General features: G+C 44.3%; 1 protein-coding gene across 2 annotated transcripts in view; it reads left to right on the top strand.

Annotated features, from left to right (window-relative positions):
- The window catches only part of LRP1 (LDL receptor related protein 1), a 555,292-nt gene that overhangs the window by 495,630 nt on the left and 35,062 nt on the right, over positions 1-24,600 (top strand). For both annotated transcript variants that reach the window (XM_082246010.1, XM_082246011.1), the window contains exons 75-82: positions 2,774-2,893; positions 13,815-14,080; positions 14,376-14,554; positions 14,791-14,897; positions 20,280-20,396; positions 21,303-21,479; positions 22,555-22,701; positions 22,797-22,970. In XM_082246010.1, coding sequence (XP_082102136.1) covers positions 2,774-2,893; positions 13,815-14,080; positions 14,376-14,554; positions 14,791-14,897; positions 20,280-20,396; positions 21,303-21,479; positions 22,555-22,701; positions 22,797-22,970 — 1,287 coding nt within the window. The remainder of the gene's footprint in view (positions 1-2,773; positions 2,894-13,814; positions 14,081-14,375; positions 14,555-14,790; positions 14,898-20,279; positions 20,397-21,302; positions 21,480-22,554; positions 22,702-22,796; positions 22,971-24,600) is intronic.

The raw sequence follows: 24,600 nt of genomic DNA on the forward strand, positions 1-24,600 counted from the left end.
CACATCGTGGGATCCGGGGACAAGGTAAGTTACCTCTTCCAGGATCCAGTGATGCTCCCTGGCGGTACCGCTAATGGCACTGAAATTCCTCCCCGAGCCACACTCGGGAATACCGCTAAGGAGGTTGAGTGAATAACTCAACACCAAGTTCACTATACGGACCCCGTATGTATTTATATATGGTTACCATATCCCTCTTAACTACTTAAGGACCAAGCCCATTTTTGACACATTTTGTTCACAAGTTAAAATCAGTATTTTTTACTAGAAAACTACTTAGAACCCCCAAACATTATATATATATATATATATATATATATATATATATATATATTTTTTTTTTTTTTAGCAAAGACTCTGGAGAATAAAATGGTGGTCATTGCAATATTTTTTGTCATTTGGTATTTGGGCAGCGGTCTTTCAAATGCCATTTTTTGGAAAAATTACATTTCACTGCATTTAAAACAATAAACCATAAAGTTAGCCCATTTGTTTTGTACATTGTGAAAGATAATGTCACGCCGAGTAAATAGATACCCAAATGTTACGATTTACAATTGTGCACACCCGCGGAATGGCGACAAACTACGGTCAATAAAAATCTCCACAGGCAACACTTTAAACATTTTTAATGGTTACCAGTTAAGAGTTAGAGTGTATCTCTTTTTTTTAAATGATTGCTCTCGCTCTGGCAATCGTGGCGATACCTCACATGTGTGGTTTGAACAGCAATTTTATTTGCGGGCGCGACTTCCGTATACGTTTTATTTCCTGCGCGAGCTCACGGCGACAGGGACGGCTAAAAATTTTTTTTCCTATTTATTTTATTTATTTTAATTTTTAGCACAGGTTTTTAAAAAAAAAAAAAATCTGATCACATTTATTGCTGTTACAAGCAATGTAAACATCCCTTGTGACAGCAATAGGCAGTGACAGGTACTCTTTATGGAGAGATTGGGGGTCTAATAGACCCTAGACCCCTCCACTACACTTCCATGTATTCAAAACGCCGAAAACTGCATTTTTGAATAAATTCACTTTTTAAACCCGGTGCCGTTAGCAGCCGAGTAACCCGGATGTGACGTCATGGACGCCGCCTCCGGGTTACGTCATCGGAGACCCAATCGAAGCTGCATCCAGCTTTGATTGGGACTCCAACCAGTTAGCAGACGCGCCGGCTGGTTGCTCGGGTCTCCCGGTGGGACGAGAGACCCGGGCAGAGCCGCGGGATGGCGGGGCATCCCCTCCCGCTTGCTGGGGTAACGGCCGCATCGGTAGTTACCGCCGGAAAGCTGACCGCTAGCTCTAAAAAACGGTACCGGGGTGATGTTTCTAGCTAGAGGCATTACCCGGTGCAACCACTTAAAGTCAGCCGCGTAGGTCAACGTGGCTGGTCGCTAAGTGGTTAATCTCCTCTTCTCAAGAGAGAATAAATTCAGTTCTTCTAATTTTTCCTCATAGCTGAGCTCCTCCATGCCTCTTATCAGTTTGGTTGCTCTTCTCTGCACTTTCTCCAGTTACCTAATATCCTTTTTATGAACTGGTGCCTAAAACAGAACTGCGTATTCTAGATGAGGTCTTACTAATGATTTGTATAGGGGAAAAAGAGTCCATACCTCTCAATACAAGAAATGGTTTTGCTCGCTTTGGAAACTGCAGCTTGGCATTGCATGCTTTATGATGCATGCATATTCTTAGCCCCCAAGTACATAACTTTACATTTATCAATATTAAACCTAATTTGCCACAAAGACGCCCAATTAAACAGTGCATTGAGGTCGGCTTGTAAGTTGGAGACATGCTGTAAGAACGTTATTCCACTGAAAAGCTTGGGGTCAGCTGCAAAGACTGAAACTGTACTTTTAATCCCAGACCCTATATTATTTATAAATGTATTAAAAAGTAAGGGTCTCAACTCTGAATCTTGGGGTACACCACTGATTTAGACCAGGGGTGTGGAACTACACGTCCCATGAGGCATTGTAAATCTCTGACATTCACAGACATAACTAGGCATGATGGGAATTGTAGTTCCTGAACAGCTGGAGGGCCATAGTTTGGACACTCCTGCCTTAGACCATTCAGAGTAAGAATCATTAACCACTACTTTCTGAATTTGGTAGTTGAGACGGTTTTCTATCCATTTACAAACTGATTTTTTCCAAGCCTGTGGACTTTACCTTACACATTAGCCGTGTGTGGGGAACTGTGTCAAAATCCAAGTATATTACGTCCTCAGCCACTACTTTTGTCTGAGGTTTTACTTACCTCCTCATGAAAAGAAATCAGACTTGTCTGACCACTTCTGTCATGAATCCATTCTGTCTTTTCCATATATTTTTTTTTCCAGTGAGAACTCATCTATATGGTCTTTTATTAAACTCTCCAGTATCTTCCCAGCTATAGAAATGAAACAAACAGATCTACAGTTACTTTGTAAACAAATACCTTCAACACATTGGAAACAATTCCAAGGATTGCCTAACTAGAACAATTTGCTGTATGTTCACAATAACGGTTCTAAATTACGCTGCAAGGGACAAACATGAGTAAAATTAACAAAATTCAGGAATCGCATGAAAAAGCACCTTGTGACTTTTTAAAAAAAAAACTTCTCATCTGTAGATTTTTAGTATGCTTTTTATTATGTTAACATGCAAGTAGACAATATTTATAGCTTTAGTTTTTTTTCCCTTGGTTACATTCAGGGAACCAGTGTTCAAATTGCTCACTTTCAATCTCCATGCCATCATTGTTCTCCTCTTTCTTATAGATCTCAATGAGTGTTTGGCATTTGGCACTTGCACTCAGATCTGCAACAACACCAAAGGCTCCTACATGTGCACCTGTGCAAAGAACTTCGTCAAGCATAATTACACATGCAAGGCAGATGGTAAGTGTGTGAGAGACTTCTACTCTTATACATGTGACACAAAGGGTTATATATTTTGAATACTAATTTTTATAGTGTATGTCTATTAAAAACGTTTTATGTTCATTTTGGATAAGGACAGGTTAAACTTTTTTCAGGTATTTATTGCTTTGTTCTCACTAGAGAGCTGCACTCTCTCCATTTGTCCTTGTGACCATTGGCCAAGTATTCAGAAGCTATTAAAACTCGATATCCATGAGAATTTCCTAAAAATTTGGACCCTGTGGATAGCTTTTTCCCAACCCAGTACCAGAGCCACACAACTGTAAAGATAGGCAATTTATTATCCCCTTACCACTTACCCCTTACCTCTGCTCCTGGTAAGGGGATGCGCTTGAGACCCTGAAGATTGAGGATGCAGCTAAAGCTGCGACGGAGGCGCAGGTACCCTTTGGCACTCAAAAGCCATCCAGCGTGGCAAAAATGTTTTTTTCCCTGTCTATTTTGACAGAATTGTCGCTAAAGAGTGTAGACGATCAAAGTGTCCCCGTGGGGTCCCTAAGCGCTTTACTAGGCATTACCCCTATGAGGAGTTCCTTCTTAAGAAGTGGATTGTGCTGCCGTTACTGGACCCTCCAGTTTCCAGATTTAACAAGGCAACCATGGCGTGTCCTTTCGTTCAAGTGCTGGTCTGTCTTCGGATCAGGCTTCAAAAAAGGCCTTGACTGATCTTCCTTTCCAAGGAGATTGCCTGTTTGGAGCTACTCTGGATGCCATCATTAAAGGTCTCTCAGGGGGGAAGAGTACTTTTTTCCGCTGGCTACTAAGGGCAAGGAACCTCATCATAGACGTGGGCCCTCCTCAGCTCATAAGAAGTTTTTTCTCTTACGTCCTCCGACAGTCGCCGCCTCTTCATATTCGTCACAATGGGGTTATTGACCTTTGCTCCGTAGGAGTAGCTAGGCAACAGAATATGTTAATATCAAAGCTTTTAGCATACCCCACCCCTAGGGGGTGGTCCCCTCAGTCAATACCCTCCTGCTTCCTGCATTCCTACCTCAGTTTCATTTGTCTAGCTCAGGAGTTAGCAGGCTTAACCTGTGCTGGGATTTCAGTCTCAGCCTCTGTTCTCTCTTTTTGATTTTATTTCATGTATTTTCTCTTCTTTACTTAGCTGTTATTTTTCAGCATTAGTTTAGTTCTTCGGATGAAGATGATCATGCGGAGCTGGGTCTCGGGCTGGCCTCCCTGGGTACCCGGGGTTCAGGGCCAGTGGCTTCCCAGCCTGCCATTGAGCGTTCAGCTCAGGTTTCCCTGGCATTTGTGAACGACCCATCCCTGTTCGCTGCAGGGATGCTGCAGTGAGGTGGCTACCTCACCGGACGCCATTTGCGGTTTTGCACCGCAGTTCCACTGTGTCCTGGCTGCGACTCTCCCTGTCCTTAGTGCAGCGGTTTGATCGCTTGTGCAGGTTCCCCACGCCATCCGGATGGTAAGTGTATTCTGTGTGGGGACCTGTCTGTTTTGGGTGTCAGTCTGGGACTGTGGGACCCTGCATGTCTGTGAAAAACCTTTGAGCTCCCTGTCAGTCATAGCTGCCTTTCTGTGGGCTGAAGAGGGGGGGGGGGGCTCTGCTCTGTGTAACAGGCTGAGAGTTCTGTGAGACATGCTGTGTGTGACATGCTTGTGCAACGTTTTTGGAGCATACTGTGCGGCGACCGCTGCTGCGGTCCGCCATTTTTTTGCAGCGAGCTATGGTGGCCGGTCCTGTGTGAAAAGAGCGGCGTTTTTGGCGCCAAGCGCCGCCATTTTGGCGGCGATCGATCCGGCCTCATGTCAGCGCTGTTTCTGTATCTGCCTATGGAGCCTCAGCCAGCGGCCATGTTTGTGTAGCCTTTCCATAGGCTTCATAAGGGCGGTCAGTCTTGCATCACTTCCTTTTCCTCTGGGACAGCGATCGGTGCAGCAGCCTGTGTGATCCCTCCAGGTTTTACCTTTCCATATTCCTGTATTCCTTGCCTTGTATTCCTATCCTTGTGGGGGTCAGTGTATTCTGTGAGTGCGGTGGGCTACGCTCGCCGCGACCTTAAAGGGGCAGTACTCCTTTTTTTCCTAAGTTACTGGGGCATGGATTCTCAGGAAAGCAAGTTTCCCCCCTCCTTGGTAGGGGGCCAAGGGGCTGCTGCTTCCCCCGAGGGGGCTGATCTGGCTACTATTGTGGCTAACCTAGCTGCTCAGGTGCAGATGCTGGTGGCTGATCGATCCACAAAAAGGCCCAGAGTGTCAATTTCCTCTGATTCAGAGGGCGATGGGGATGCTATGGCTGGAGTGCCCTTCTCAGGGTCTCGCTCATCTCTAGACCTTGCGGGGTCTGAAGGGGAGGCTGAGGTGGAAGGGGTTGATAATTCTCCCCCTGGCTCGTCTGAAGAGCTTGCACTCATGGATGAGTTGGTTGCTTCTATCAAGCAAACGCTGCATTTGGAGGATGAACCATGTCCTCCTGTTTTGATGTCCTCGTACGGGACGCAAAGGAAACGCACAATGTCGCAGGTTTTTCCTTGCTCTACGGAATTTCAGCGCGCTGTTGATGAGCAATGGCGCAACATAAAGAAGCCTTTTGCTGTGCCGAGTAGGTTCAAGCTGCGTTATCCTTTTACACCAGCTACTGATGAGCGTTGGTGTGTACCGCCTCAGGTGGATCATGCGGTGGCCATTTTGAATAAATCCACTGCGATCCCTGCTGAGGATACCCCGGTGTTCCGGGGACCCGACGGACAGGAGACTGGAGTCTCTGGCCCGTCATTCTTATACGGTTGCGGGCTCTATGCTGAAGCCTATTTTTGCTTCCATTATGGCAGCCCAGGCTATTGCGGATTGGACGCAGGTGCTCAGGCGCACCCTGGTGACTGACTCTGCTTCGCCGTCAACCTTGGCTATGGTGGATCAGATTCATCAGGGTGTCAAGTATTTGTGTGATGCGGACCTGGATATGGTCCCTTTGGCTGCACGTCTGCAGAGTGTGGCGGTGTTGAACCGTCGCCTGATCTGGCTGAAATGTTGGTCTGTTGACCAATCTTCTCGCATGACTTTAGCTAATTTGCCCTACGCGGGCTCTCGCCTTTTTGGCGAATCTTTGGATACTCTGATAAAGGGTATTTCTGGGGGTAAGAGCACTCTTTTGCCCCAGACTAACAAGGCTAAGTTTGTTCGCGGTAAGAAGAATACTTTGTTTAGACCCTCTCAGGGGTCCTTTTGTGCCTTTCGGTCGCACTATAAGGGCAAGCCCTTCAAGGGACAAGGCTCCCAGAAAAAAACATGGGCAGGTAAGCAGAAGTCCGGCCAGTCCGGGTCCGCTGCCCATAACAATGCGGCCTGAAGGGGCGCCCTCACCCAGAACGGACAGTTCAAATTGGTGGTGACATCCGTGCGTCAGGGGGATTTCCTTGCCTCTATCAATATCAAGGATGCCTTCCTTTACATTCCAATATGTGCCAGTCACCAATGTTTTCTCCACTTTTCTGTGGGAGAGGAGCATTGTCAGTTTGTGGCGTTACCCTTTGGTCTCGCCTCTGCTTCTCGGGTCTTCACAAAAGTGTTAGCTCCGGTACTAGCCTTGGTCCACCAATGAGGGGATCATGGTACTGGGCTACTTGGATGATCTCCTTCTGTGAGCGGAGTCTCCTCTGCTCTGGTGTACAACCTGGAGATCACAATACGAACACTGCAAGAGTCCGGCTGGATTCTGAACTTTCAGAAGTCTGCTCTGGTTCTATTCATGGAGCTGGACTATCTGGGCCTGACAGAAGTGTCCTGGTGGCTCTGGAGGTAGCTGGCATTCTAAGGTGGGCAGAACGGTTCGTTCAAGTCCTCTCCGCCGTACACATTCCCCTTGGTGGAAATTTGGCAGGCGGATTTTCCCAGTCAGCAGGCGTTGAACCACGGGGAGTGGTCCCTTCATCTGTAGGTGTTTCATCAGATGTGTCTTTGGTGGGGCACCCCCCGAGGTGGATCTGTTGGCGTCTCAGCTCAACAGTTAGGTGCAGAGGTTTGTAGCTCGGTCAAGGGATCCTCTGGCAGACTCCACAAATGCGCTGATGATCCCATGGGGGCAGTATCAGCTGATTTACGCTTTCCCTCCGCTCAAGCTTCTGCCCAGACTTCTACGCAGGATCAAGGCAGAAGGGATTCCGGTCATCTTAGTGGCTCCGGACTGGCCTTGCTGGGCTTGGTATGCCGATTTGGTGCAGCCGGTCACCGACATTCCTTGGAAACTTCTTCTCAAGAAGGATCTTCTATCCCAAGGGTTTGGCTGTTAAACGTCAGGTGCTGAAGGATAGGGGTTTATCTGAGTTAGTAATTCATAACCTGTTAAAAGCTAGGAAATCTACTTCTAGGGAGATCTACCATCGTACATGGAAGACGTACATTGCGTGGTGTGAGTCTCTTGGGGTTCCTCCTCGCTCCTTCTCGGTGGCTCAGATCTTAACCTTCCTTTAACGGGGGGTTGAACAGAAATTGGCCTTGAGTACCATCGAGGGCCAGGGGTCGGCTTTGGTGGTCTTCTTTCAATGGCCTTTAGCCACACACTCCCTGGTGCATACCTTTCTTCACGGTGTCTGCCATTTGGTTCCTCCAGTGCGGGCTCCATTGCCCCCTTTGGATCTTAATTTGGTGCTTTCAGCTCTGCAGAAGCCTCCTTTTGAAAATATTGGGGAGATTCCCCTGCTTACGCTGTCCCAGAAGGTGGCCTTTTTAGTGGTGATTCAAAGAGATAAGGTGGTTCTTCGCCCCTGTTCGTCATTTCTCCCAAAGGTTGTCTCTGATTTTCATTTGAATGTAGACATTGTGTTGCCTTCCTTGTGTCCCAGGCCTAAATTATCTGAAGGAATTTGCCTTTCATGCCTTGGATGTGGTCCAGGCAATTTGGGTGTACCTGGCAGCTACGAAGTCTTTCAGGAAGTCAGACTCTCTATTTGTGCTCACGGATAGTCCTCGAAAAGGGTTGTCTGCTTCCTCTGCGACCATTTCCAGATGGATCAGACAGATGGTGGTTCAGGCCTATTCCATCAAGAGTCGGGTTCCTCCTTTCCCTTTTCTTCTCACCCTTTACGTTTAACACTGCTTTGGGACATCCCAATGGTTATAAATACCAGGAGCTGTGTCCGTCAATGAACAAAAGGGAAAATTGGATTTTTGACTTACTGTAAAATCCATTTCTCTATCGCTCATTGACAGACGTAGTCCTCGGTGATACAGCACCTTCGGGTTATGTTGCCTCCACAGGAGTAGGACTAGACAGGAAATGAAAAATGCTCTGGCCACACCCCAGGGGCAGTCCCCGAGGGTATATCCTCTCTCTCTCCGCCACAGCAAATCAGTTTTTTTCTGTCTAGTCAGGAGTAAGGACCTAGATACCTTGCTGGGATCTTCGGTCCTGGCAGGATTTTTTTCTTAGAAGACAGTTTTTTTTTCTCCAGTGTTCCTGTGAGATCTTCAAGCAAGAAAGCTGAACTGGGCGACGGGCGGGATGTTGAGATCCAGTGGTCACCCCAGTTCAGCCTACGAGCGCGTGCAGGCCATAGCTCCGCGCTGGGTCGGCCGCGACATAGTCCCACTGGACGGGGACTGACCCTGCGAGTTAAACGTCTCGCTGAAACGCCAAAGACCATGAGTCACGGCACCCGTATTGGTCGACAGCCCTCCTACCTCGGTGGAGAGGGGTACTGTCAGGAGTTGGCGCCCGCCTGGTTCCAGTATGGTGAGTAGTATGTTCCCCCTTTCCCCCTGACGGGTCTTGTGGTGAACGCGGGCCCCTCTCTGTAATGGTAAGGATGGGTTCCCCTCTATCCTATAACATGTCACAGATCCCCCTAATTGAGTGTGATTTTTGTGTACAAGAAGCCAGGAGGCTTGGTTTGGGAGCTGACAATCTAATTGTAAAAATGTGTAAATGATTGTAGTCAGTGGCAGTACTAGAACTTTACTGTGATAGTATAAGGTATCCTACCTGCAATTAGCCACAGGGCGATGTCTATACATGTATACTGCATTCCAGATCATTCCTCCAGCTAAGCAGATGCCTCCCGACGGCCACGGACCGCATACGGCCCGCCAGGGTCCGGTACCGCCGACCATGCTGACCACCATGAGGGTGAAGGGTTGCGAGGCCGAGATCCTTCTGCAGACATGCCGCTATTCTGTGCAGGCGGCCGCCATTGTCTGGTAGATCGCACGAGGCCGCCATTTTGGTGTAGCCTCGTGTCTCCAGCATGGGGGCGGCCATGTTTGAGGTGACTCAAACACCTCATGGAGCCAGGGGGAGGAGCCGGCAGGCGTGTTAAGGGGCGGAGCCGCCTCTTTTACCCAGGAAATAGGGCCAAAGACTTCCTGTCTGTAACAAGACAAGCACTGAGCAAGCTGATGAAAACTTCTGTGCATCAGGGATGAGCCTTGGGGTCTGTCTCTCTCTCTGTGGGGTCCAAAAAGGCAGGTAACACTGAGGGGCGCTGTTGCGACTGGGGGACACAAAAAAAAAAAAAAAAAAAAAGTTTTTTTTTTTTTTTACTTTGTCATTTTTTGTCGCTGGCAAGTGTCTTGTATAATCATTGACCCTGCCGCATAGGTATCCCCTCAAGGTGGCCGCAGGACCCTCCAGTACCCCACTTGTTTTTAATGCATTATTGGCAGTTTTGGAGTCTTTGGTATCCCGGGTGGAGGTGGCCTGTCAGGGACGGGGGTCAAGTAGCGACCCCCGCCTACCCCTATTGTTTATCAGATACTTCAGATACGGATTCGGAACTGGTCAATGCAGTTGCAGGTCCCTCTTAGGGGGCTGTTGTCTCAGGTAATATCTCCTCAGCAGTGAGGAGCACGTTTCTGCCTCCGCCATAGCACAAGAGTGGTGGATGCACTAGTTGTGTCCGTCCGGGAAACCTTTAGTCTTGAGGTTACCCCGGCAGAGGTAGCTGAGACTGAGATTCCTTTTTGGTACTGGTTAGCCTACCAAAAGGGCGAAGGATTTTCCTTTACCCAAATGGGGTCGTTTTGAAACGAACCCCTGTTATTTCCAAACGCATGGCTAGGTGCTATCCGTTTGAGGAATTCCTCTTTATAGGATAGACGGTACCACCTGCTGTCTTGCCACAGACTGTTAGGATAAAAAGACCTCGTAACTAACAAGGACCTTCCTTTTCTGCTCATATAGAGTTGTTCGTTCCGCGAGGGCGGGCGATAAGGCGAAACCCTCCAAAGCCCCTTTAGAGGGGTTTCAAAGGGCGCTGGTCGGGTAAACAAAGAGTCCGGCTCAGCCAAGCCTGAAGTATATAGCCTGATGCGCCCCTACCCATCTCTGGGGTGGGGGGGGGGATGTCTTCACCGGTTTCTGGAGGACACAGGATCGAGTTTCGATCACTTCCACCGGTGCGATTCTTCCCTTCTAACATTGAACGGTTTCAGGGGTTCTATTCGAACCTATTCACAATGCCCAGGAAAGAGGGCAAGGTGCGTCCAAATCTGGACTTGGGAAGAAATAGAGTCCATCCGTACAGTGGTGGCCTCCCTGCATCAAAGAGATTTCCTGGCGTCCATAGACATATAGGATGCCTATCTTTATATCCCCATCATCGCAGGACATCAGCGTTTTTTCGCTTTCCCAAAGATCATCCCTGGTTCCCACCAGGAGACTGAACTATCTGGGCCTAAGGTTGGATACATCCTGGGCAAGAGAGTTTCTCCTTGCTGGGAAACTCCAGAAGGTTCAGTCAACGATTCGGATGTTGCTGTCCGTCAATTGGCTGGGACTGATGGTGGCCTTCTTAGAGGCAGTACCGTATACCCAGTCTCATACCCGAATTCTCCTGAAGGAGATTCTTTTTTAATGGAATCAGAATTCCGATTCCCTGGACAATCGGATCCGGTTGAGCGAGCGGACCAGGAAGTCTCCGATGCTCAACCAGGGGAAGTCATTTCTTCCGATAGTATCCAGATTACCAATAAGGGTATCGGAACTGAGAGCGATCAGATTTTGTCTGATTTACTGGATCGAGCAGCTCTAGAGCAGCCCGATTCAGATCCAATCGCATATGGCCTCTTCATCCAGAGGTTTTTCCCTAGCTGTCCCTTCATTGGGACATCCCGGATGTGGATCTGTTGGCACCTTGGCCTAACAGGAAGGTGCGGAGGTTTGTAGCTCGCGCCACGATCCTCTGGCGCGGTGGTTCTCGGGTCCGGTCCTCGGGACCCACTAACAGGCCGGATTTTAAGTATTACCTTGGGGGATGCAGACTAGAATACTGCAATCACTGAGAAGCAAATGAGATCACCTGTGATGTAATTTAGTTATCTTGCAAACCTGGCCTGTTGGTGGGTCCCGAGGACCGGATTTGAGAACCACTGCTCTAGCGGACGCAGCAGAAACGCTGATCGCACCGTGGGGGCAGTATCAGCTACGGCATGCCTTCCATCCTCTCAAGTTGCTGCGGGAACTTCTTCGCAGGATAGAGGTGGAGGGAATTCCAGTTATTCTGGAAATTCCGGATTGACCTCGTCGAGCCTGGTACGCCGACTTGGCGAGGGTAGTCGCGGACGCTCCTTGGAGACTTCCTCTCAGGGAGGATTTGCGGTCTCAGGGACCGATCTTCCATCTTGCTTTACAGTCGCTGGTTTAATGGCCTGGCCATTGAGACCCAGGTACTGAAGGACAAGGGAGTGTCAGCTTCAGTTATTCCTACCTCCAGTTAAAGCAAGGAAAGTGACTTCCAGCACATGGAAGTCTTATATTGCATGGTGTGAATCTATTGGATTTCCCCCACAGACCTATTCGGTGACCCGAATTTTGGTCTGTCTGCAACAAGGGGTTGAGCAGAAACTATCCTTGAGCACGATCAAGGGTCAGGTTTTCGGCGTTAGCAATCTTCTTTCAAGAAACCTTTGGCTAATCATTTCTTGGTGCGGAATTTCATCCAGGGGGTGCGACATCTGGCTCCGCCAGTGTGCGCACCCTTACCGCCTGGTATCTTAATTTAGTGTGGTCGGTTCTTCAGAAACTTCTCTTTGAAGATATTAGGGAGATTCCCTTGCTTACATTCCCAGAAGGTGGCCTTCTTGGTGGCCATTACTTCTGTACGCAGGGTGTCAGAACTGGCCGCATTATCCTGTCGTTCCCCAGATCTGGTGGTTCATAGGGATAAGGTGGTTCTTCTTCCGAATCCATCCTTCCTTCCTAAAGTGGTTTTCGTAAGACGGACTCACTTTTTGTGATCACGGATAGCCCTTGAAGGGGGTTGCCTGTGTCTGCCGCGACCATATCTACATGGATCAGTCAGACGGTGGTACAGGCTTATTCTATTAAGGGTCGGAATCCTCCATTCCCTGTTAGGGCGCACTTCACTCGAGCGCTCAGTACTTCCTGGGCCTTTCGCCATCAGGCGTCAGTGGTCCAGGTATGTAAAGCGGCCACCTGGTCGTCGGTACATACCTTTACAAAATTTTATAAAATTGATGTGATGGCATCGGCGGATGCCTCATTTGGTCGCAAGGTTTTGCAGGCCGCAATTTGAGGAGACCGGTGGTCTACCTCGAGGGTTTTTTCTGTTTGAAAATTTTTTTGTTGAGTCTCATCATTAAGGATGAGCATTGTAAACTTCTAGTTGGCACCGGTTGGGCCTTCTAGATTTGGATTTGATTTCCATTTTCCCACCCCTCATTTGTGATACTGCTCTGGGACTTCCCGAAGGTGCTGTATCACCGAGGACTACGTCTGTCAATGAGCGATAGAGAAAAATTGATTTTTGTAAAATCTTACCGTAAAATCCTTTTCTCTTAGCTCATTGACAGACGTAGTACCCGCCCCTCTGTTTTTGAGTTGGGTTGGGTTAAATTCTCTAAGCACTGCTTTTGTGACATAACTGATTTGCTGTGGCGGAGAGAGAGAGGATATACCCTCGGGGACTGCCCCTGGGGTGTGGCCAGAGCATTTTTAATTTCCTGTCTAGTCCTACTCCTGTGGAGGCAACATAACCCGAAGGTGCTGTATCACCGAGGACTACGTCTGTCAATGAGCTAAGAGAAAAGGATTTTACGGTAAGATTTTACAAAAATCCATTTTTCTCTGATGTGCATTGACGGACACAGCACCCACCCCTCTGTGGAGTTATTATTCTCCTGACACTGCTTGTTAGAAAACTGAGTGGCTATAGAAGAGAGGAGGAGTATTCCCCCTGGACTGCCCATGGGTGTAGCCAGAATTTTTTTCTGCCTTGCATCCTAGTCCTGTAGGGGGCAGTATAACCCAATGGTTATGAATACCAAGAGCTGTGTCCGTCAATGAACATCAGAGAAATGGATTTTACGGTAAGTCAAAAATCCCATTTTCACTAGCAGTGTCTGTACCACATTTGTATAACCTTTTCATAATTGGCCCTGATTTATGCAATTTGTTCTTTGTTTCTTGCATGTTGATCTTTTGTAAAGCAATTTTAAATAAGAAAAACCATGAAAGAAAGCAAGCACAATTCCCTGTAATTGCTGCAGCGGACATTCAGGCCTGATACTCTGCTACAAAAATCTTACTAGTGTGAAAGAGATGTAAATAACTGTTGCTGGGTTTTTACTCTGACTTTACCAACAAACAAAAGGTAGCACATGCCCAGGGAAATACTCCCTACAAATGGGGAACAGATGACATATGCGCTTTCAAATTTTTCAACACTTTGTAAATTATCTCTGTGCAATAGCAAGCACCAAAAACACCTCTTAGGAACTCCCTGCATGGCCTGATTATCACGAATTCTTGAACTGGACCATTGCCTACATATTACATTTTATTTTAGGCACCCTAGTGCACATTTAATTAATGTCTGTGCCACAGAGTAATGGTTTTTCACTCTTGCAGTCTTGGTTAACTGCTGGTGTGTGTTTGTTCCTTTGTTGTTTACAGGGGCAGGGGCTAATCAAGTGTTGTACATTGCTGATGATAATGAGATCAGAAGCCTCTATCCATTCAACCCCAACTCTGCATATGAGCAAGCATTTAGAGGTGATGAGAATGTGCGCATTGATGCTATGGATGTTTATGTGAAGGAGAACAAAATCTACTGGAGTAACTGGCATACTGGGAAGATCTCTTTCCGAGTGCTGCCTACATCCACCTCCTCCACCACTTCTAACCGTAACAAGAGACAGATCGATGAGGGAGTAGTTGACTTGAATGTAAGTGGAAAGAATACTGTGTTTGAAGACTTGTACGACTATTTTTTACATATATATGAAGATACTTTGCATCTGTATAGCTTAAATGAATGGTGAAACATCTTCAGCATTACTGAACATGTTCAGTGGAATGTAACAAACTAGCTGAAACATGCAACCAAATAGGTGCACTCTTGGTGCTTCTTATGGAATGGTCACATGATAATTATATAATATATTATAGGATGAACATCACACATCTCGGCATAATGTCAATTGTAATGAAGTATATATTTCTGGTTTTCATTTTGTACAGATACCTGGCTTGAAGATGCCCAGAGGCATCGCTGTTGACTGGGTGGCAGGAAATATTTATTGGACTGATTCTGGCCGCGATGTCATTGAGGTGGCACAGATGAAAGGAGAACATAGAAAGACTTTGATCTCTGGCATGATTGACGAACCACATGCCATAGTTGTGGATCCCTTAAGAGGGTATGAAATAGTTTACATTTAATAGTCATTCCTCTAGTGCCGTTTTGGTCCACAAACACACTCACACTATAAAGACAAGTGAAAATGTTAATTTTCAATTTTTTTACTCTTCTGTTTTACAATGTGGCCTTTGATTTATGATACTCTATTTAAAATTTTGTATTTCTACAGCTAAAATATTTGTCTAAAACAAACCTGCATTAAAGACATTTTTTTCTCATTTTTGTTCTGTATAGAACTATGTATTGGTCTGACTGGGGTAACCACCCAAAGATTGAAAAGGCAGCCATGGATGGAACCATGAGAGAGACTGTTGTAGAGAACAACATCCAGTGGCCCACGGGTATATATATTCGTGTTCTCCTCAGTATAACCTTCAGATAACTGGCAGGGCCTGTTTAAATGATCTCTTCTCCTACCGTCTAACTGTAGTTTCCTTATACTATGTTTTTGCTCACTCAAGAGCAATTTGTTGCTTTATAATAGTTTTAAGATATAATGTTATCGCTTTATTATCCTGGTTTTGGTACGAATATTTGTGATATATTTCTTACTATTATACGACTTATTTGCAATCTGTGATCTGATTGTAAAAAGTATTTAAAACAGTTCACTGTCCAACGTGAAAATAATAATTATAAATTTGCAGTTTATCTTCCCACAGTGGTAATTAAAGTGCAGTTCTTCACATTTATAGCTACCACACTGTGTTCCTCCACCGCCTGCTTATTAAGACATGCTTACTAGAGCCATTTGACCCTACAATTGAGAGAAATTAACATCCATTTGTATGGAAATGTCTGGAAATGTAGCTTTCCGCGTATATATATCTCTACTGGCTCCATACAAAGCTCCATATTCATAAAAAGAAAGCCAAATAGTGTAAAGCTATATGAGTTGAGAATGTATTAAAACCGCTGAAATACTCACAAGTGTATATATAAATAATGCTTGTACAACTATAGGCTGGTCTTGAGAATCAAATGGGCTGCTTCAGGACTAGGAGATGTGTGAGCCGTCGACAGAGCTGATGTTCGTGACATCATCACGTATCTCCTAGTCTCCAAGTGGCCTGTTTAATTCCTGGGACCAGCTTTTGTTTGTACAAGCATTGTTCATATATACACTTGTGAGTATTTCGGCTGTTTTATCAAATTAAAACGGAAAAACAGAAAAACAAATGCAGCTACCACATTTAGGGAAAGCTTATGGTAAGCTGCAATATTTTCTACTCAAATATATAAATAATTTTTTCACATTGAATGGTGGAATATGGTTTATTTGGATGTTTCTATTATTTTTGCACATAGTGTAATTAAGTTTTGATAGAATTCTTTGCATTGAAATTTCTTCAAGAGCAGCACCTATTTTATGATTTCTGTTACAAATATATATCTGTTGGAGTGCTGGCAGCTGACATTTGAAAATATCAAATGGGATAGAACCCTGGGAACAAAGAACACGGAGGAAAAATGGGAGTGCTTCAAAAGCATACTTAACAAAGGGATTGACCAGTGCATTCCAAAAGGAAATACATTTAAAAGAGCAAAACTAAACCCTGGGTGGCTAAACTCCAAAATAAAAATGCATATTAGTGCTAAGGAAAAGGCCTTCAAAAAATACAAGACTGAGGGGTCATTGGCAGCATTCAAGCATTACAAAGAGTGTAATAAGAAATGTAAAGACGAAATCAGGCAGCTAAAATAGAACACGAGAGACATATATAGCGGAAGAGAGTAAAAAGAACCCCAAGAAATTCTTTAAGTATATAAACAGTAAGAAAGTGAGGCCAGAACACATTGGCCCCATAAAAGACGATAAGGGAGTTTTTGGCCACAGAGGACAGGGAAAAGGCGGTAGTGTTAAATAATTTCTTCTCTTCAGTCTTCACAAAAGAATCGGGGGGCTACACTAACCCAGCTTGTAAGGCCAAACTAAACAACACACCTCAGTAAATACCGCCATGGCTAACAGAAGATAGACTTAGAACTAAACTAGAGAAACTTAACATAAATAAATCACCGGGACCAGATGGCTTGCACCCGAGGGTTCTTAAAGAGCTCAGCCAGGTGATTGCCAGACCATTATTCTTGATCTTTAAGGATAGTTTACAGACGGGTATGGTGCCAGCTGATTGGAAAAAAGCCAACGTGGTACCAATATTTAAAAAGGGGCCGAGATATAGGCCGGTCAGCCTAACATCAGTAGTCTGCAAGATTTTGGAGGGGATGTTAAGGGACCACATACAAGACTTTAGTAATGAAAACGGTATTATTAGTAGTAATCAGCATGGATTCATGAAAAATCGTTCTTGCCAAACCAATCTATTAACCTTCTATGGTGAAGTGAGCTGCCACCTAGATAAAGGTAAGCCTGTGGATGTGGTGTACCTGGACTTCGCAAAGGCCTTTGACACCATTCCCCACAAATGCTTACTGTTCAAACTTATGCCCCATACACACGTGCAGATTATCTGCAGACTTTTGTCTGCAGACTTACCAAAACCATATAATATAAGGTCAAACCTAAACACTTTCAATTTGTATGCAATCCGGCAGGCCCTTGCACTACATAGAAAAGGTAAGTCTGCAGATAATCTGCACGTGTGTATGGGGCATAAGGAAGGTAGGTATGGACCAAAAGGTGAGTACCTGGATAGAGAACTGGCTCCAGGGGAGGTTGCAAAGGGTGGTGGTTAATGGGGGAGTACTCAGATTGGGCGGGTGTGGAAAGCGGGGTCCCCCAGGGTTCTGTCCGGCGGCCAATCCTCTTTAATTTATTCATAAATGATCTAGAGGAGGGGATATCGAGCAAAATATCAGTATTTGCGCATGATACTAAACTAAGCATGCCAATATCTTCTGGGCAGGATGTGGAAACCTTACAAGCAAGCATGCCAATATCTTCTGGGCAGGATGTGGAAACCTTACAAACGGACCTGAACAAAATAATGGGGTGGGCAACTACATGGCAGATGAGGTTCAATGTTGAAAAATTTAAAGTAATGCACCTGGGTGCCAGAAAGCAAGCTACTCACTGGGGGGGGGGGGGGACCTCTGGGTGAGTCTAGGATGGAAAAGGACCTGGGGTACTGGTAGACAAAAGGCTTGGCAGGGGCATGCAATGCCAAGCCGCTGCAAGCAAAGCCAACAGAATACTGGGATGTATATAAAAGGGGATTCACTCCAGAAATAAAGAGATTATTCTTCCACTCTACAAGACTCTTGTCCGGCCACATCTGGAGTATGCTGTCCAGTTCTGGGCACCAGTCCTCAGGAAGGATGTGCTGGAACTGGAGAAAGTCCAGAGAAGGGCAACAAAAATAATTAGGGGAATGGAGGACATCAGCTATGAGGAAAGACTACAAGCACTGAACCTATTCTCTCTGGAGAAGAGACAATTGAGGGGGGATATGATCTCAATGTACAAATATTGTACTGGAAACTCTAGAATATGGAAAAACCTATTCAGAGAAAGGAAATACAATAAGACACGTGGCCACTCACTAAAACTAGAGGAAAGGCGGTTTAACCTTAAAATACGCAGGGGGTTCTTTACTGTAAGAGCAGTAAGGATGTGGAATTATCTTCCGCAAACAGTCGTATCAGCAGGAGCATTGATAGTTTCAAAAAACTATTAGATGGGCACCTTAACCACTTAAGCCCCGGAAGATTTTACCCCCATTCCGACCAGGGGGTATTTTGCGATTCGGCACTGCGTGACTTTAACGGACAATTGCGCGGTCGTGCGACGCTGTACCTAAACGAATTTGGCGTCCTTTTTTTCCCACAAACAGAGCTTTCTTTTGGTGGTATTTGATCACCTGTGCGATTTTTTGATCACGCGCTATAAACAAAAAAAGAGCGTCAATTTTGCAAAAATAGCAATATTTTTCACATTTTTTTATATGAAATTCCCCCCAAAAAAAATGTAAAAATCAAAATTTTTTAACTTTTTTGGCCAATTTGTTTTATGCTACCTATGTTTGGTAAAAAAAAATCGCAAAAAGCGTATTTTGATTGGTTTGCGCAAAAGTTATCGCGTTTACTAACAAAGGGAAAGATTTTTGTCATTTTTGTTGTTTTTTTTTTTAACGTGTAATGGCGGCGATCTGCGATTTTTTTTGCGGTACTGCGACATTGGGGCGGACAGATCGGACCCTTGACTGACATTTTTGACACTTTTGGGGTTACCAGTGACATTTCTACAGTAATCAGTGCTATATATATGCACTGTTACTGTAAAAATACACTGGTAGTGAAGGGGTTAACTTTATTTGGGAGGGAGGGGCTGTGTGTATCCCTAGGGGCGTGCTTTCTACTGTGATTGGCTGTGGCTTCAGCTGTAAGGACACTGATCAACGGATCTACATACTAGATCCGAGTGATCAGTGTCTTAACAGCAAGGAGAATGACAGGTGGCTTGTTTACACAAGCTGCCTGACATTCTCCCTCTCCCCCGCCGATCGCCGAGTGACCGGCGGACATCGGGTCCGCCGGTCACACGCGCGGGGGGGTCCGTGACCACGCGGGAGCGGGAGCGCGCCTCCGGGGGCGCGCGCTCGCTCCCTAGACCCTCACAAGCTAGTGACGTAGCCCTACGTCACTTTGCCTGTGAGGGGCTGACTGCCGACGTAGATCGGCGTTAGGCAGTCGGCAAGTGGTTAAAGACCACAACATACAGAGGTGCAATGTGCGGTTAACAGTAGACACACACATCATAGGTTGAACTGGATGGACTGATGTCTTTTTTCAACCTCTCTAACTATGTAACTATGTAACTATTGGATTGTACCCTAAAGCAACATTTCTGCTCTAAACTAACTATTGTTAATTAATCCTATACCAGGCAGTAGTCTGGAAACCCTATACTAGTAATCAAATGTGTGGGTGAAATACAAGCTAGAAAATATTCAAATATTCCCTGCAGTATGCCATAAGGATAGTAGACATCAGTAATGATTAGTTGAAAGAAAAGCACTTCTGCAGAAGTCTCATAAAATTTTACAACTGTAAGCCAGAAATTTTAATTAAAAAAAATAATTTATAGCATGAAGTGAATGTTTAATTTTCACTATCAAGATAGGTGCAGTATAGAAAAGGACAGGCAAAGCCAAATGTTGAATTTACGGGTGCCACGCTGATCAACATTCTGTAAAATATCTACTATTTATTAGTTTTCAATGTCTTTGCTTATAAATGCTAATTGTGCCTCAAAAATAAACAGCCTACAATAAGACTGGCCATACACGGAGCAAATTTCTTTGGAAAGAAGCTTGCTCGATTCCACCATCAACACAGACCTTGTTGATGCGGTAATCCCTCCCGCTGGGCCATTGTCTTCCCCCAGGTAGAGGAGGGCAGGGGAAGCTGTCCCTGCCAGGAGAAGACAGTGATTATTGCAGCTATAGCAGCCACTAGCGATTAATTGCAGGTAAAACCCAACATGCTTGTTGGTCAGCCTTCCCATATATGGTTCGAATCTTGGCCGGTTCAGCAGGAACATGTATGGCCTGCCTAAAGTCAGTGCCAGTTTCATACAGGATGATACATTTTTTAATTATGTTTTTATCTACTTGAGGATGTTTCTTAGCATTGTGTTTATCCTATTTTTGTGTTTCTTTTGTCTATACCAGCAAGTGAGCTATTGATAACATTCAGTAAGCTATGAACCCTTTATAGGAGCCAGACAGTCTTATGATGTAACCAATTTTGCTCTTTCACAGGCTTAGCAGTGGATTACTATAACGAGCGCCTTTACTGGGCTGATGCCAAGTTATCCACCATCAGCAGTATTCGTCTTAACGGGACAGATCCTGTAGTGGTGATCAGTAGCAAGAATGGTAATAAATGTTTGCTGTATAGACTTGATATATCAGAATGACCCAACAATAACTGTGTAGCCCTTCCAAGAAAAAATGTGTCTTTCTGCCTGATTTCAACATGCCATTATGCTGCTGCTTATATGTGTTCTTAAAGAAAATGGGTATAGATAATGTGTCCAATTAAGAAGCTGATCAGAGCAGCAACCTCTGGATATGTGTCACATGTAAGAACTATGAGAGCTTATGTAGATGGGAAGTGTGGTGGTATGTGCAGTCAGCTTGTGTTTGAGGTCAGTTTAAGATTCTTTGAATTTCATTCATAGATGCTTCTGACCTGCATTTTTAAAGAATATTTTAATTGCTGTATAATACATATACAGACAGTTGTTCAAGAGAGTTTAGACATGGAATTAAAGGAGAACTAAAGTCCACAATACTTACCTCCCTTTCAATGGTCTGAGGTCTTATGCCATCATCTTATAATATATTCATCTACCCAGTGTCTTCCAGGTGCTGGGCTGCGGCCATCTTTATTGGCCTGGTGTGGAATAACATTAGTCATCTGTCACACAGGAACTGTGCTCGAATCTAAATTGAGCTGTGCTTGCGTATTCTCCTCTCTGAAGTGTGATATCTGCTGCTTTATGTAATGAAATCATGGTGGGACATTGCACATTCCATAAATGAAGCATTATTTGTGGAGTAAATTTTGTGATATTTTTTGGTAGTTAAAGGGTTGACAGCACAGTAGTATATAAACGATCCCCACAGCAATGGGGTTTTTTTTTGTTTTTTGATAGGGTTACATGTAGCTGATGTCTCATTTTTGTTTAGGTCAAATATGCAGTTTTTAAAACACCTATTTTTTTTTTTTTTTACAAACCAGTCAACAATTACTATTTTTTGTTTTTCTGCCACTTACAGGCCTCACCCATCCGTTCAGCATTGATATCTTTGAAGATTACATCTATGGAGTAACATATGTTAATAACCTTATCTTTAAAGTGCACAAATTTGGACATGGCCCTGTTACCAATCTTACCTGGGGAATAAACCATGTCACTGATGTTGTTCTTCATCACCAGTACAAGCAGCCTGAAGGTAATGTCATAAATGAGATAACATATTAGCTCTGTTTCATTGTATGCAAAATTGGCTAAGTTCTGGAGCACAGATGCAACAAAGACAATTCATGCAAACCATAGTGGATTTGATTTTGGTGGAAGGAAAGAAAATTGCTCGATTTCCCTATCAACACAATTGCTCCTGCAGCACTATTGTGTTCTGCTGGCAAGGAGCTTTCCAGACTATAGCCGCCGGCAGTAATTGCATGTAAAATCTGACAGGCTGGCTTTACCCAAGTCGGTCAATGGATCAACTTGTGTACACTCAGCCTGCCCATAGATGGATCAAATCTTGGCCGATATTCGATCCATCTATGGCCGGCTTACGGATTTAAACCAAATGTAATAAATAGTACACTGCTTACATAATGTATAAGGTTATCATTTGGCTGCCTTTGGCGATAGCTAATAGGGCTCTATCTTTGCTCCTGACATGAACCTTTCAATTGTATGGTTGATATTACTTAACGCCCAGTTGAAATTTTCTAAAAATCACAACATTTATGCTCCCTGCTGATTGCAGAGCTCTAGCTCTGATCCAGCAGCATGCATTTTCAAGCTTTCCATTATTTGCACTCACAGCTGTGGTTGTTGTCCCAGAATATAAGCAAGTAACCACTAAGGTAAATCTGCAACCATCCAAGCTTTTCAGGGCTTTGCAATTGAAGAAATAATGTTTTTCATAAACTTTAGAGGCAAAGTTATTTTTACACCATAAGTCAGATCTTCTGACTTTTTTGTTGTGGCTGTTTTCAGAAACGGGGGCTCTGTGATGCAGCAATTCTTCTCTAGTCGTTTACCCTTGTAATGGTGGATTGAAACATTTTTACTTTTGTACCCAAATAATTGTGTCCTATAGAGCTCATGGAATTTAAGAAGGGGCAGCTCTTCACCTTGCTCAGCTGTGTTCTTATGTTTCTTCTGTTCTGGAAAATCAAACCTCAAATAAATATCAGTTCTGCCAACTGCGTAGAAACGTCCTAATCATCATTAAGAATATTTCTTTCTCACAGAATCTGTGTCTTAATAATCATCGGTTATATTTGTTGTAGCTTTAGTGACCAATCCATGTGACCGCAAGAAGTGTGAGTGGCTGTGTTTACTTAGCCCCAGTGGACCAGTGTGCACATGTCCTAATGGAAGAAGACTAGACAATGGAACATGTATCCTTATCCCATCCCCTACTCAGTCTCCTGATGGTAAGAGGCACAAGGTGGAAAGGTCTTGTATTTATTTTCTCCTTTTATGAATCAATATCTTCTAAAATTAATATTTACATCTGTCTTTTTTTTAGAACCCATACCTGAGTCTTGTCCCTTAGAGTGTCTTAATAGAGGACAATGTTTCTTTAATGCAAGAAAACAAGCCAAATGCCGCTGCTCACCCAGCTACAGTGGAGAAAGGTGCGAGAAAGATCAGTGCAAGGATTACTGTAAAAATGGAGGAAACTGTGCACCATCACGAACAGGTAATGAATTTGGAGAAGACTAATAGATCATACAACCCCAATTCCAAAACAGTTGGGACTCTGTAAAATCTATACAAAACATACACAAAACAATGCAAAGACTTGCGAATCTCATAAACCCATATTTTAAACATAATAGAAAGTATCAAATGTTTAAACTGAGAACATATACTATTTTTGGAAAAAAAATAAGGTAATTTTGAAATGGATGGCAGCAACACCTCTCAAAAAAGATGGGACATGGCAACAAAAAGCTGGAAAAGCAAGTGGTACTAACAATGAACTGAAAGAATATTTTGCAACTAATTAGGTTATTGCCAACAGGTCAATAACTTGATTAGGTCTAAGAGAGTCAGAATATTTCAGCAGCCAAGATAGGCAGAGGTTCACCAATCTGTGAAAAGCTGCATCTAAAAATTGTCAGACAATTTCAGAACAATGTTCTTCAACATAAAATTGCAAAGTCCTTAAATATATCATCTTCAGTACATTATATCATCAAAAGATTCTGAGAATCTGGTGAAATCTCTGTGTGCAAGGGATAGAGTGGAAACGTAATATTGGATGACGTAATAAAACAGGCCCTCAGACAGCACTGCATAAAAAACCTGCATGATTCTGTGATGAACATTACGACATGGGCTCAGAACTACTTCTAAAAATCACTGTCTGTGAACACAGTTCGCCGTGCCATCCAAAAATGCAAGGTAAAGCTCTATCATTCAAAGAAGAAACCATATCTGAACATGATCTAGAAAGGACGCTGTCTTCTGTGGGCCAAAGCTCCTTTAAACTGGTCTGTTGCAAAGTGGAAAACTGTTCTGTAGTGAGACAAATCAAAGTGGGACATGATTTTGGCAACTATGGATGCAGCATCTTCCAGACTAAAGAGAGGGACCTTCCAGGTTGTCATGAGCTCTGTTTAAAAAACCTGCTTCTGATGGAATGGGGGTGCATAAGTGCGTATGGAATGGGCAGCTTGCACATCTGGAAAGTCACCAACAATGTTGAAAGATATATCCAGGTTTTAGAGCAGCATATGCTCCTGTCAAGATTAGCTCTTTTTCAGGGAAGGCCTTGCATATTTCAGCAGGACAATGCTAACCTGCCTATTTAATCTATGACAACATCATAGCTTCATAATAAAAGGGTCCAGGTGTTTACCTGGCCTGCCTGCAGTCCGTACCTTTCACTGATTGAAAATATTTGGCACATCTTGAAACAAAAAATATGCCAAAGAAAGCCCAGGACCATTGAGCAGTTAGAATCCTATATCAGGCAAGAGTGGGACAACATTCCTCTCCCAAAACTCCAGCAACTGGTCTCCTCAGTTCCCAGATGTTTTCAGAGTGTTTCTAACAGAAGGGGATGCTACACCATGATAAAAATGGCTCTATCTCAACTTTTATGAGATGTGTTGCTGCCATGAATTTGTAAACACAAGTTAAATTCCACACATCCTAATGATAACACATTCAATGTTAAAGATTATATCCAGCAAAAATGTGGGTTTCTTCGGACAGGAAGTGAGGGTAAATCTTTAACAGCAATACATGCAGGAATATGGGGCTCCATTATAGTGCATTTCTTTCATTTAGTGTCAGTGGGACAATAGTTTTACTATAAAGGA

The sequence above is a fragment of the Pelophylax lessonae genome (assembly GCF_965119305.1).
Source record: "Pelophylax lessonae genome assembly, chromosome: 2".
Classification (NCBI taxonomy): domain Eukaryota; kingdom Metazoa; phylum Chordata; class Amphibia; order Anura; family Ranidae; genus Pelophylax; species Pelophylax lessonae.